The 14941-nt window shown below is 37.0% G+C and overlaps 1 protein-coding gene across 7 annotated transcripts in view; it reads right to left on the minus strand.

Annotated features, from left to right (window-relative positions):
• KTN1 (kinectin 1) overlaps positions 1 to 14941 on the minus strand; it is a 97215-nt gene that overhangs the window by 20183 nt on the left and 62091 nt on the right. For 3 of the 7 annotated variants that reach the window (XM_028141688.2, XM_008139015.3, XM_054716038.1), the window contains exons 30-34: positions 13659 to 13727; positions 10885 to 10922; positions 7521 to 7611; positions 5403 to 5489; positions 1426 to 1515 (exon numbers count right to left, since the gene is read on the minus strand). In XM_028141688.2, coding sequence (XP_027997489.2) covers positions 1426 to 1515; positions 5403 to 5489; positions 7521 to 7611; positions 10885 to 10922; positions 13659 to 13727 — 375 coding nt within the window. The remainder of the gene's footprint in view (positions 1 to 1425; positions 1516 to 5402; positions 5490 to 7520; positions 7612 to 10884; positions 10923 to 13658; positions 13728 to 14941) is intronic. The other 4 variants (XM_008139016.3, XM_028141689.2, XM_054716039.1 and 1 more) reach the window with 2 other exon arrangements.

Below are 14941 nucleotides of genomic sequence, written 5' to 3' on the forward strand. Positions count from 1 at the left end.
ATTATAAATTTGAACCAAGACTAAAACTATTAAAATCCTACTTCGCTTCAAATACTGGGATTTATATGAATAAGTCAGATGAAAAACTGATTTAGTTGTTTAAAATTTGTAATCCTCCCTCCATGTCATATAGCTTACATCTCTCCTATACTGATTAAATGCACCACACTGCCTATGTCCTGCTCCCACTCCATCCTAATCAGGCCTCTACTGACGAACAACTTATGAATCCACAAAGGACAGAGGAACATACTGGCTACAGGGATTCAGTCAGCTACATCCAAACAGGGTAACTGCATATAAAACATAGGTTTTGTGGTGTGTTTTCCTTTTAAAGGGTAGGGATTGCTAACAAATAGAAGGGAACTCATGGAATAAAAAAAAATCTAAGAGACATCTTAAACAAATCACATGTTGACCCTTCCTTAGGTCCTGACTAAAACACACTATATAGTAAGTAGTTATTGTTTCATTAAAATAGACAATTGATATGACAACTAGAAAAATGTACTGACTAAATGTATGAAATTAAGGATTTTAAAAAATGTAATAGTTTTATTTTAAGGAATCCTTATCTTTTATACATAGGTTTACAGAAATATTTATAGATGAGATGCTCTTATGTTTGACTTCCTTCAAAACAATCTAGGAAGTGCAGGGTAGGAGGAAAAACAAGATGCTATGTATTACCAATTCATGCCACATATTATTAATTGTTGAAGTGGTATATTGGGTATATCAGGTTCATTCTACTATTCTACTTCGGAATATGTATACAATTCTCCATTAAAATAAATAAAAATATCTACACCAACATTTAGGGAACTACATGCATTCACTGGCTTTCTCTGTCCTCAAATATCCACTGCATTGATTATTTGAATCAAAGCAACTTTTCTCTCCCACTTAAAACACACACAACCTCAAGTTAAGAAAGTTGTTCTATATTATCTTCAAGACTTTTACTTGAAAACCTTAACAGGTGACCAAAATCTTGCATTGTGAACTAAAGAGAGCCTGGCTCATAGTATTAAATACCTTTAATTAAAAAAATAAAATGTTCCTAAAACTAGGAAGCAATCACTTAAAATTAAGTTCTATTTTGAATAAAGCCATTGAGAACATTATTGGCAGATTAACCATTAAGAAATCATTTTGTCCCAAATATGTTTATGACCTTCTAAATATATGTCTCCTATTTAAATTTTATAGAATACAACAAAAGTATCAGCTGAAAAACAGGAATGAGTTTTGAATCAAGTAACTCATCTGCATTACTTAGAAGCGCTCTAGGTTAAAAATGGAAAAGAGTAAGGAATTGGTGCACTATTGAAAACAAGTGCAGAGTGCAAATGCTGCTTACTCACAACTTTCTTGAACAGTGATAAAGATGTCATGTTTTACAAAATAATAAATTAATCTTACCAAATTTGAAGGAACAGACACCTTTGGAAATAATTTTTTGAGAACTTCTTTAGCTTCCAACTCAATAGCTTCCATATGTTGTTGTCTTTCCTAAAGCAGAAGTTCAAATCAAACTTACGAGTTTATAGAATTAAAAAAAAAAAAAGGCTATAGTCTTTTAAGTTCTAAGGGAGGAAAAAGTGAAAGTATTTCTTAAAAATTCATATCAATATTGACAAATGTCAAATTTTCCCCATTTTGAATTGTCAAAATGGCTTCCATAAAAATGTGCAAAATCTCTAAAGCATCCTAAATAACAAATAACGTCTTATATTAATCAAGCTAAGGCAATATCTAACAATATGGACATTTTCCTTGTCATTAGAAATCAAGTGATTTGCCCCTCTAGAGAACACTTCAAAAAACAAGCAAATAAAACCCAAAAAACAAAATATACTTCCTGCAGCTAAAATTTTCAACTGCATGTACAAAAACAAAAAAACAAAACAAAAAACTGGAAATGTAACAAACTACATGCAAAAAGTAGGTATCTGGGCAACATAACTGAGGCTTAGTGCCTGACAAATATCCACAAAAAAATGCATCACCGATGGACTATAATGCCAGGGGATTAAAATGCCAATTTCCATATTTCCACCTTCAAGGTCAGGTAAAAATACCTATTTTAAACAAAGCAAAAAAATAAATCAAAAATTGATGGTGGTACATATGAGAAGAAGAGAAGGAGGAAAAACTGATGTCATATTACTTCACCAATGCCAAGTATCAAGAAGACTAATTCTGAAACTTTTATATGGACTCTGTCCACTGTAAATTTAAAGTTAAGTATTACAAATGCATGTCTAAATTTGGTGAATTTAAATCCAAATCTAATGAATATCAATTAATCAAAATCAGTTTGTCAAAATTAGGGTAATGGCTTGATCACACACAAAATAAAAATCTAATAATAAAACTATCTGTGCAAGATAAAAATGAGAGCTATAAAAATGCACATCTAAACCAAGCCAAGAAAATCATCTCAAAACGCTTGTGAAGTTCAACAGGTGACAGAAATACTAGCAAGTTAGCAACATCTCAACTCAATCCCCCCCTCATCATTTAAATGTGATCTTTGAAATTAATTACAGATTTAAGATACACACACTTCAATTTAAGAAAATCTAAAGTCACACAATAAAAAGCTAGAGATTAATCATATTCTCTACACACGAAAAGTTATTACTGTATTCTGGGTTAGTGGAGGATTTTAAAAATAGATGTTTTAAGGGAGTATTTTAAATAATTCAATAAATTCAACTATTTTTCAGGAACACACCCACCTGGCTGCATAAAATAAGGTATACCTATTCACGGAAAATATTTAACTGCCAATTCAGAGATAATTAAGAGGTCTCTGAATTTTTAGCATCTGACCACAGAAATGATAGAGCAATCGCTGAAGAAAATCACTCAGGAAAAAATACACTGTGGAGCAGAATCTTTTTGATAACTTCCCAAGGAAAAATGAATCTAAAGAAAATAAGTTTTAATTTTTAACCAAGAGGCACAAAGATGAGAAGTTACTTTTAGTCTGTACTAATTCTAGCTAAAATGTTTTCATTTAACAAAGTAGTTTGATTATAGATACAATTTCCATTCCCCTGTAACACCTGGAAAATATCCAATAATTGAAAGTAATCATTATAATTTCCTTACTATCTTTGTCTAAGTAATATATATAAAGTATCTTCCATGTGAATCTAACATTTATAGTAGCTCCTCAAGAATATATACTCCTTACAGCACAACTTGTGGTTCTGGGTCAATCAATATCACTTTACACTTATGCTATCTGAGGACTAGATTCCATTAAAATAGAGAAAGACTGTAAATTCTATTATCTGTTGATTATTAGCTATGCAAGAAGCCATCGTACACTTGGTGGTGAGTTTGGAAATGTGGATAAATTCTTATACTCATCACCAAGCACATGAAACATGGATAAACTCTAGCTTTCTTTTGGAATCATAACATGCCAGAATGCCTATATAACTTCTTGCAGGATTATTAAGAGATTAGAGGTCCAGTGCACAAAATTCGTGCACTGGCGGGGGGGGGGGGGGGGTGGTCCCTCAGCCAAGCCTGCACTCTCTCGCAGTCCAGGACCCCTTGGGGGATGTCCACCTGCCCGCTTAGGCCCGAGCCCCTAGGGCAGTGGTCGGCAAACTCATTAGCCAAATATCAACAGTACAACGATTGAAATTTCTTTTGAGAGCCAACTTTTTTAAACTTAAACTTCTTCTAACACCACTTCTTCAAGATAGACTTGCCCAGGCCGTGGTATTTTGTGGAAGAGCCACACTCAAGGGGCCAAAGAGCCGCATGTGGCTCACAAGCCGCAGTTTGCCAACCAGGGCCCTAGGGGATCGGGCCTAAGCCGGCAGTCAGACATTCCTCTCGCAGCCTGGGGTTCTCACAGTCCGGGACCTTTCGCTCCTTACCACCCACTTGCAGTGGAGGTGGGAGAGGCTCCCGCCACTGCCGCTGCACTTGCCTGCCATGAGCCCGGTTTCTGGCTGAGAGGCGCTCCCCCTGTGGGAGCACACTGACCACCAGGGGGCAGCTCCTGCATTGAGCGTCTGCCCCCTGGTGGTCAGTACACATCATAGCGACCGGTTGTTCTGCCGCCGTTCCGCCATTCAGTCAATTTGCATATTAGGGTTTTATTATATAGGATTAGTACTTTGTAGATATCCAGTCTCATTACCAAAACAAAAGCTAAAAGGTAGCTCTTAACAGTGACAAACAAAGTTATAAAACAACCACCCCCATTACTGACAGAACTGACTACAACCACTCACAATGAAACAATGTCCTCCCTGGCCTAGATTTTTCTATTCCTGGGTCTAAATTTCTCTGGTCCCAGTATCTGCCAGCAGTCTCAAGTTTAGGTAAATTTCCATTACACTAAAGGAACTATAACTACAAATATATACTTAAAAATATATAATTAAAAATTTATAAAAACTCTACTAAAGAAAGTCCTTCAAATGTCACTAAGACATTCAAAATTCAACAGATTACCTTGGCACACAAAATACTTATAGAATGCTGAACTGAATCACATAATTAATGAGCTTTATTAATCCATCTATAAAATTCAATATTTCTGTTCCACATTTATTCTTGGTAAGAATTTTCAAAATGCCTGACTGAACTGGCACATTCATTTCTCTCAATCTTTAAAAACAACTTCTTAATTTTAATTCATTAGAAATCTTTAAGCCCATGGAACCTGAACTTAAGAAGAATATCCTTTATCACGTTGAAGACAGGGAGAGATATTCAAGAGTACTATACATACTCTGGTCAAGAGAATTATCCCTTATAGTAATATTCCATATTGAACATAATACATGATTACTGTCCAGCCACTTCAAAATGTAAAGTCTAATTTTAATTCCACCTCTTTTAAGGAACCATCCCCAATAATATACCAAGAAGTGATCCCTTCCCTGAACTTCTTAAGACTTCTATTATTTTCCACTTCGTCTGAGTTGTCTTGGTGTGCCCCAAAGAACCTAGGAAAGTTCACTGTGCATTGTAGGTACATCCTAGTTATCCAAATGTGTTTATTAATTCAGTTAGTTTTTTTGGCTGAGTTTTCATCGAAGTTTTCTTAGCTAACTCAAGAGGCACACACTGTCTCACAAGAGCTTACATGGGAGGCAGCATAGGTTTCCTGAGACTCTTCAGCTTAAAGCAGTAATCACCAAAGCTCAAACATTCAGGTAATCACAACAAACCAGCAAGCCCAAAATTAAAGCTTCAAGGAGTAATGAAAAAAAAGCAGAGATGGCAGAGATGATAAATGTGGATGGAGAAGGAGATTATAAATTTAAATTGCAGTATAATTAAATGCTTTAGTCTGACTTCAAGACAAGCTGCAGATTTTCTCTGTTCAGCAGATTGTTTCTAGGAGTTAGCATTACAACCTTGGAAGTCTTGTTCACTTTGTCCTGCAGCATTTTTTCAGTTGATGCCAATGCTTCCATTGCTTCCCAGTTTTTCTCCCGAAGGTCCTAATCATTTTTAGAGAGAATGATTTCAGTTTATCCATTATTGAAAGATTTTTGCTTTTTACTTCATCAGTATTTTGCACTGCATTTAAATGCTGGTTACTGCAAAATTATTTCAATGGGAAAATATGTACATTAGCAAAAAAAATAAAAAGCAATGTTTAGAAATTTGAATGAGAAAACAAAGATGCCCACTTCGCATGTTTTAGTATACATGTCAAATATGCCAGCTTTAAAGTAATTACTGTGCACATGTGACAAAGAAGAAAGCATTTAAAAGTAAACACACATACCAAGATTACAAATATGATTTCAGGTACACCGAAAATTAAAGGATTAAGGACAGAGCAAGTACACAAGAATTGCTAAAAGCTTGATTTTTAAACAAGACCCACTATCACTCATGGGACATTCCACTGCAGCCTAACATTTTTTTCTCTAAATATGTTTAATTTAATTAACACATTTCAAGTCTACCTAGGAATGACATAGTAACTCACTGTGCTTCTGTATCTTTCTTGGCATGGTCAAATGTATATGCCATAAAGCAACCTGACATGAACTGTATGAGCTACTCGATCCAGGCAAACCAGGAGACAGGAAGACTATAAAACACATTCTCTTGGAAGAGAAACAGAGGTCATTGGAAACTGAACTCTGAAAGATCTATTTCACAGCATTTTATTAGCAAATACAGAAAAGGACAATCTGCTATATTTCAGTCTTTGTTCAGATTCAGAAATCCAAACAGATAAAAAACAAAAAATAAAAAGCCAATAATCACCATTTATTGAATGCTTACTTATGTACCCAACACTGTACTTAGCGCTTCACACAAATTCTCATTAATTCTCACAACCCTAAGAGGTATTTATTCCCACTGCATTGACAGGGAATCCACAGCTCAGGTAGGTTAGGAATTTGGTCAAGTGAACACTGCAAATGAAGTGGCAGAACTAGCAATCTGCTTGCCTCCAGTATCCTGGCTTTTCTCACACACATCAATGCCTCCAGCGCTGCTGCATTAGAATGGCATTTACTATGCTCTATAGTTAGGATGTTAGCAGTATAGTGGCAAATTCAATACAGGTTTTGTGGCCAAGCAATGCTGTTAGTAACATTACACAAACACACAAGGGCAATTCACATACCTAATTTTGACAAACTCAGGGGTGCAGGAACATTTCAACTTGTTAAATTAACAAATTAATGCAAACTATGAAAATTTTTACTTTCACTAGAAAACACATATCGATTTACTATCAATAGCCCCTTAGATCTCAGTAACATTTGTAACCTTGCTTAAGACTTAGCAATCGTACTTTTATGTGCAAAAATTCCTTCTCTGCCAAAAATGTTTGTAATCTCATAGTTGTCACCTCTGGTCAAAGAGAAGTTAAAAAATTCATCTTAATTCACTCTATCTATTTAATAAAAGTATTAGGATTGATATTTCTGAGGGCATTATCCCTTCCCATTTTAGCATAAAAGTATTCAGGTCCTGAGAGACCTCGATAACATGCTTATTAATTCCCAAAATTTGAACTATCTCAGTTAAAAAAGGAAAATTCCAGAAGGCTTTGAAAGACAGTTAATTATCAAAATTACTTGGTTTGAATACTGGCATTACTTTTAGTTTACAAAGAAGCTAGCCCAATCAAAGTAAGAGGAAATAGCTTTGATTTTAAAACGTTGAACTTGAAAAAATAATTTTCCCAAATAAAAATTTAACAGAAAATAAACTGCATTTTAATTTTAAAATATTTTTTAATCAGAAGCTGTAATAATTATAGCTTCAACATTTTAAATAATATTCAAGTGTACAAATTGGTCTTTTCACTTATTCATTTAAAAAAGTCTGTTCTCCAATAAAATTAGCCCAATACTTCTCCCCAAAAGAGCTATACACAAAATAGTACTTAAAAAGACTAAAAAAAATATCTCAAGTAAAAGTAGATTTTAAAAAATTCTGAAATGTGATATTTCAGTGAACAAATAAAAAGAAAAGCTTTATTCTGATCAAGATTTGCTTACATTGTTTTTCTTCCTCTGGTGTTCAACAGCATCCTTCAAAGTATCGATCTCATTCCGGAGACCAGTGATTTCTTTCTCTCTTTCTGAAATTCTACACCAGAACATAAATACACACAGCAATATTTTAGATAAACAGTGAATAAAATATTTGTTACTACAAAATAAAAACCTCAAGTAGATGATGCTTTAAAAAATGCATTAACTTAACAGGCAAATTCTTAAACTTAGTTACCATAGAGAGCCATATATGAATAAATTTTTACACTACTACATGCTGACATTTGTGGTAAAGTTAAACAATCCCCTAAGAAATAGTTCATGAAAACATAAACTGCTGCAGTTGTAGTTATCTCTATTTTTATGTAAGTTAATGAAGTAGCAGTAAAATCTCAATAATTCAAGGGTGTTCATTAAAGCCGAAAGTCCATTAGTAGGTTTTCCGAGTGTGTATGTTAAAAATCGACAAATTAGTTAGTTTACCTGTTTTTATTTATGTAGATAATTTTGTGTAATTAGATACAATTAAGTATGTAAGAAGAGTTTAATTTCACAGAAAAGTTTTCTATGTGTTACTCTAATTTAAATTTTATACTGAACTAGTGGCCTAATGCACGGATTCGTGCACAATGAAAGGAAATTAATTAGAAGATTCGTGCAGTAATAACGTTACTGCAAAAATTTTATGTTGAAATAGTATATGTAATATAGTATTATAAAATTAAAACGCGCGCAATTGGCGCCAGTAAGAGCTTTGTAAGTATCGCACATGTGCAAGTCAACGTTTATTTTTAAATTGCCAGTGCGCATCATATGTACCAGAGCCAGTCGGTCAGTCGGTCGGTCGATGAATAAATCGTGAGGTGATTCACATTGAATGTCAACAACAACCAAATTCACAACTGACAATGACAGATCAAAACACACGCATGCAATTGGCACCAAGAGCTTTACATGTATCGTGCATGTACGAGTCAACCTTTATTTTTAAAATAGAGGCTAGGTGCACAAATTCGTGCACAGGTGGGGTCCCTCGGCCTGGCTGGCGATTGAGGCCTATCAGGGGGCTGGCGGCTAGGGGGAGGGACCCTGGGAGGTTGGCCGGCCGGCCCCCCAATGGGGGCCTTTTGGGGGGAGGGGGCCAGCTGATGGGGGGAGGACAGCGGGAGGTTGGCTGTGGAAGCACAATGACCACTAGGGGAAGCTCCTGCTTTGAGCATCTGCCCCCTGGTGGTCAGTGTGTGTCATAGCGACTGGTCGACCAGTCGGTCATAACAGTCACTTAGACATTTATTTATTTATTTATTTATTTATTTATTTATTTTTTTTAAATATATTTTATTGATCTTTTACAGAGAGGAAGGGAGAAGGATAGAAAGCTAGAAACATCGATGAGAGAGAAACATCGACCAGCTGCCTCCTGCACACCCCCTACCGGGGATGTGCCCGCAACCAATGTACATGCCCTTGACCGGAATCGAACCTGGGACCTTTCAGTCCACAGGTCGACGCTCTATCCACTGAGCCAAACTGGTTTTGGCTAGACTTTTATATATATAGATTGCCAATGAGTGTCATATGTACCAGCCGGTCAGTCGGAATATCAGATGAATGGACGGTCAGTCACTTAGCCTTTTATATATATAGATAGATAGGTCAAGTAAGTGCATGAATTCACCAGTCACATGTAAACAAATGCACAGGGCTGGAGTGTGGCTTAGCACAAGTCAGAACATCAGCTACAGGGTTAAAACTGCTGCAGAAAGTCTCACCACGGGACAACAAACTCTATTCCTGCGAGCCATGAGGTGTGATCCTGTGCTAATCATTTGCTGAACGTTGTTAATTAGTGGTGACTTTTGTATTTAACCTTTTGCACTCAGATGTCGAGATTAAAATAACTCTTTGAATGTATCAATAATTTGAAATATAAAAAAATCCAAATAAATAAGTTTGTATGAAAAGAAGCTCCAGTTTTTTATTCTACTGCCGCGCTTTGTTATATCTGGGGTATTTAAAAAATTAAATCCCGAGTAGAATAAAGGAATCGAGAAAAAAGCAAGCGAGTGCAAAGAGTTAAATATGTAGACTATAGTTGTAGAAATGTAATGTTTATTTATGTTGGCGAAATTACTATGGTGTTTTCTCTAACACATGACCTATCTGCTATAATTTGTTAAAAATAACAGTGAATTAATAACCAAGATAATACCTGTTAATTTATTTATAAGCAAATCTTGGTTAAAAACATTTTAAAATTAACAGAGTGTTAATTTTCAGATATATGACATACGGACCACAAATTTTTATCCCTTAAATCCAAAGTCCATTAAATCGAGGTCCACAAAAACGATGATTTGCTATATTTCCGGAAGAGGGAAAATTATGTAGAAGCACTCTCTTAAATATTACTTTGTTCCAGAAGATAAAAAAATCAGTTGTGAGTTTCTTAAAGTGGCTAACCCACAATAAAAGTATGCAATTAATGTAAGGTACAGGTGTTCCCTTGTAATTTTTGTAACAGTCTCGAGGTTCCTGTTTTTCTGGTTCTATCTAATGAGTTAGTGGAAAGCAATGGCAAAGACTCACAATTCAATTCTGTTATAGTGGACAGCAGCTTGAGCAGAAACTTAAATTACAAATAGCTCTTCCCTAAGAATAAAGCTCTATATAAGGGTTTGGCAAACTAGGGCTCTACGTCTGTCCCCACAGTCTGTTTCTGTATAGTCCTCAAACCAAGAGCTAATTTTGTTTTTAAAGAATTAATATATATTTATTTATATTTATATATAGATTTATGTTTATTTAGATTAGTTATATCACCTAATAATAAATGTGTTTGACATTTAATGTTTTGAAATATACCAACGAATCTGAAATGACCTTAAATATAGCCTCTTTAGAGAAAAGTACAGGTCACAAATTTTAAAAAAATATTTCAGTTTAGAAAAAAAAAAGTCTCCTCAGAAGAGAGCAACAATACAGATAAGGGTGTGGGGTTTTTTTGATGCATAAGCTAAACTAAATTTTCATCATTCAATTCCACAATGACAGAGTAAGTGATAAAATTTAAGTTAAATAAGTAAAGCCTTCGAAGTATAGTTTATTTTATTGGATGTTTTCGGAATGCCTAAAAAAATAAATAAATAAAAATTTCCCTCAACAAAATGTTCAAAGAAATCCAAATACTATACATTAGCTTAGCCAAAGGCACAGCTAAACTCTACTGATCTGCAGTTCAAACAATCCAAACAGAACTGTAAAAATTTGGTGACCATTTGCAATGACAGCAAATTGCTTGCTTTAGAACTATTTAGCACATAAAAAGTTACTAATTCCCAAATTAAGAATCAAAATTATTACTTACACTTTTAATAGTTCTTCATGTGGGGGAAAAGAAGATGCCTATTAAAAAGAGTTAAATGTTATTTCAAAACACAGCTTTCCAAAAGATTTTAAAAAATTAACTTTTCAGACATAAATTAAGACAACACCAAAGGTAAACATGCCATATATTCCATATGTTTCCAAGTAATTTTAATAAAAACATATACAAATTTTTAAAATGTACTGAGCCCTAAAGAGAATCTTCATTGTCACTACATGCTTAAACTCTTCATTTAACAATTTATCAATTTCCTACTAAGTGCAAAGCACTGAGCTAATACATTCAAATTTTCATACGGTGTATTTCCTATTTGACTATACTAAGTTCCCGAAGTCAAAAAATACCATAAATGAAGTCAAAATAAAAATTAGGAAGAGTTAACTTGCATGTACCAAAAAGTTAATTTTACATAATATGTAAATGTATATAGCCCTTCACATGTGATATTTATTCCTTTATGACTCCAATATCTCAAATTAAACTACTATAAGCTTGTCATCAAGAACTAATTGTTTTGCCCCTGAAAAAACTTTCTAGTTTATCGATATACATTCATAAATTAAAGAATATTTTGTTAACATCTTTTTAAACTTTTAACCAAGCAGAATTATATCTCAAAAAAGTTATTTAAATAGTGGTAAACTATCTATACTAATAAAAGCCTAGGTGGCCCTCGCATGACGCCCTCATGTCATCACAAGATGGCCGGCAGGGGAGGGCAATTATGGGCAATCAGGCCGGCAGGAAAGGGTAGTTGGGGAGGACCAGGCCTGCAGGGGAGGGTAGTTAGGGGCAACCAGGCCGGGAGGGGAGGGCAGTTAGGGGGGACCAGGCCAGCAGGGGAGGGCAGTTGGGGGCAAGATCAGGCCGGCAGGGGAGCGGTCGGGGGTGATCAGGGTGGCAGGCAGAAGCGAATAGGGGCAATTAGGCAGGCAGGCAGGCAGGCGAGCGGTTAGGAGCCAGCAGTCCCGGATTGTGAGAGGGATGTCCAACTGCCGGTTTAGACCCGATCCCATAGTTGGACATCCCCTGAGGGGTCCCAGATTGGAGTGGGTGCAGGCTAGGCTGAGGGACACACCGCCCCCCGCCCCAGTGTACAAATTTCGTGCACCGGGCCTCTAGTTACTTATAATATTACATATTTCTTAGTTTCTCTCCAATTATCGACATTTCATTTGGGGTTAAGGGGTAGTAGGGTATATACACATAAATTAAAACTGACCTCATAGGATTTTAAACTGAGTTACTAAAAAAGGTCTTCTAGAAAAGCTGAAAATACACACAGCCATACATAACAGATGTGGAATACACATTATTTGTGTATACACTGTACTTTATATATTTTTATCTTGGATATGGCATAGCAAACTGCTTTTTTTTTTTCAGGAAATTTGATAAAACACTTATAAATAAAAACAACACATACTTTATCCTATCTAATAAAAGAGTAATATGCAAATTGACCATACCTCCACTACACCCACAAGCCAATCAGGAGCAAGTATGCAAATTAACCCAACCAATATGGCTGCAGCCACGGAGCGAGCAGGAGGCTTGGGTTTCCCCGGCAATGGAGGAAGCCAAGCTCCCACAGCCCTGGCCTCCGCTCAAGGCTACAAAGTTTCAATTATAGAAGATAAATAAGTCCCAACAAAAACGGCAGCAGCCATGGAGCTGGAGAGAACAGGACGCTTGAGTTGCCCCAAGCGATGGAGGAAGCCAAGCTCCCGCAGCCCTGGCCTCCGCTCAAGGCTACAAAGTTTCAATTATAGAAGATAAATAAATCCCAGATACCAGGGCCTCCGCTTGGGTCGCCAGGGGACATGGTTGGCCTGCAAACCACCTCAGGCCCCTTGCCCAGGCTGCCCCACACCCCAAGGGAACCCCCACCCTGATCCGGAACACACTTCAGGGCAAACCAGCCGGCCCCCAAGCATGCACCAGGCCTCTATCCTATCTAATAAAAGAGTAATATGCAAGTTGACCATCATTCCAACACACAAGATGGCTGCCCCCATGTGGACACAAGATGGCCGTCACAAGATGGCCAGCAGGGGAGGGCAGTTGTGGGCAATCAGGCCAGCAGGGGAGGGCAGTTGGGAGGGACCAGGCCTGCAAGGGAGGGCAGTTGGGGGCGATCAAGCCTGCAGGGGAGGGCAGTTAGGGGTGACCAGACCAGCAGAGGAGGGAAGTTGGGGGCGACTGGGCCTGCAGGAAAGGGCAGTTAGGGGGGACCCAGGCCTGCAGGGGAGAGCAGTTAGTGGATACCAGGCCTGCAGGGGAGAGCAGTTAGTGGATACCAGGCCTGCAGGGGAGAGCAGTTGGGGGGTACCAGGCCTGCAGGGGAGGGCAATTAGGCATCAATCAGGCTGGCAGGGGGTGATCAGGCTGGCAGGGAGAAGTGGTTAGGGGCAATTAGGAAGGCAGGCAGGCGAGCAGTTGGGAGCCAGCAGTCCTGGATTGTGAGAGGGATGTTCGATGTTCAACTGCCCATTTAGGCCTGATCCTACCAGGATCGGGTCTAAACGGGCAGTCGGACATCCCTTGAGGGGTCCCAGATTGCAGAGGGTGCAGGCTGGGCTGAGGGACACACACATACACACACAGACACACACCGTGCACGAATTTCGTGCACCGGGCCTCTAGGTCTCAATGAAAAGACAAATTGGTAAGAATATTTATTACCCAGCCCATCATGGGTTATATAATTTTTCACCACATAAATAAATGGCAAGCCATCTCATAGTACCTACCTGGTGATAGTTCTGTTGCTTCAGCTGTTCAATTTGGGATTTAAACAAATTGTTCTCATCTTGTACCTCCTATTTAAACAAAAAGTAAACATTAATAACTATACAGTGAGTTTTATTTTTACTTTGAAGCCAGGAAAATTCTAAAATAGTAATAATTTTAAAGGGGCATAATAAGCCCGAATTATAAAATGAAAATAATAATATTATTTAGTACTAGTCTGAAAGTGGTTATGTCTCAATGAAGAAAATAGGATCCAGAAACAGAGCCAAATACCTGTAAGAATTTAGTATAGGGTAACATTTTAAACCAATAGGACAAATTCTAGTGATATTTTGGGCTAGCTGTTATTTTGTCACGAGGGGCTATCCCCATGTACTGTAGGGTGTTTAGCTTTATCCATGGTCTCCATTCACTAGGTACAGCACTCCACCGGCTGTGGCAAACAAAAGTGTCTCCATATATTGCTAAATGTCCCCTGAGGGGCAGAACTACTATACTAAAATAATCATCATGGATTATTTAATAATACAGCTAGCCTTCTTTTTTTTAATATATTTTATTGATTTTTTACAGAGAGGAAGGGAGAGGGAGAGAGTTAGAAACATCGATGAGAGAGAAACATCGATCAGCTACCTCCTGCACACCCCCTACTGGGGATGTGCCCGCAACTAAGGTACATACCCTTGACCGGAATCGAACCTGGGACCCTTGAGTCTGCAGGCCGATGCTCTATCCACTGAGCCAATCCCGTCAGGACTAGCCTTCTTTTTTTTAAGTTGAAATGTTATTCTCATAACTTACTCAAAAAGAGTACATATGAATAAAACATCTCAACAAAAAATATAATCATAAATGTATTAAAAGAAACATGTAAACATATTCTTATGACCATAGCATGAGAGATACCTTGCATCCCAAGACTTGAAACTAAAAAAATTACTTATACTGGAGTACATAAAAGTTTTAAATTTCCAAAAGAGAGGAAAAAAAACACAAAATAAAAACTTAGAACAAATCACCTCACATATGACAAGACTAATTTCCCTTATATGTTGAAAGGGATCTTAAGTTAGTAAGAAAAAGTTAACATGGAGAAAAAATGTGGGAAAAATTAAAGGCCAATTCATATACAAAGGAGAGTGCTTAACTTCTCACACAATCAAAGGCAAACTAAAACAATCTGACCATCTACCAAGCACCATACCAAATGTCTTGATCTTTGTCACTGTTGGAGAGGATGACAAGAAAACAGCCCTCAGTTGGTAGGAAGGTAGATCAGTAA

Source organism: Eptesicus fuscus, chromosome 5 (assembly GCF_027574615.1).
Source record: "Eptesicus fuscus isolate TK198812 chromosome 5, DD_ASM_mEF_20220401, whole genome shotgun sequence".
NCBI classification, from domain to species: Eukaryota; Metazoa; Chordata; class Mammalia; order Chiroptera; family Vespertilionidae; genus Eptesicus; species Eptesicus fuscus.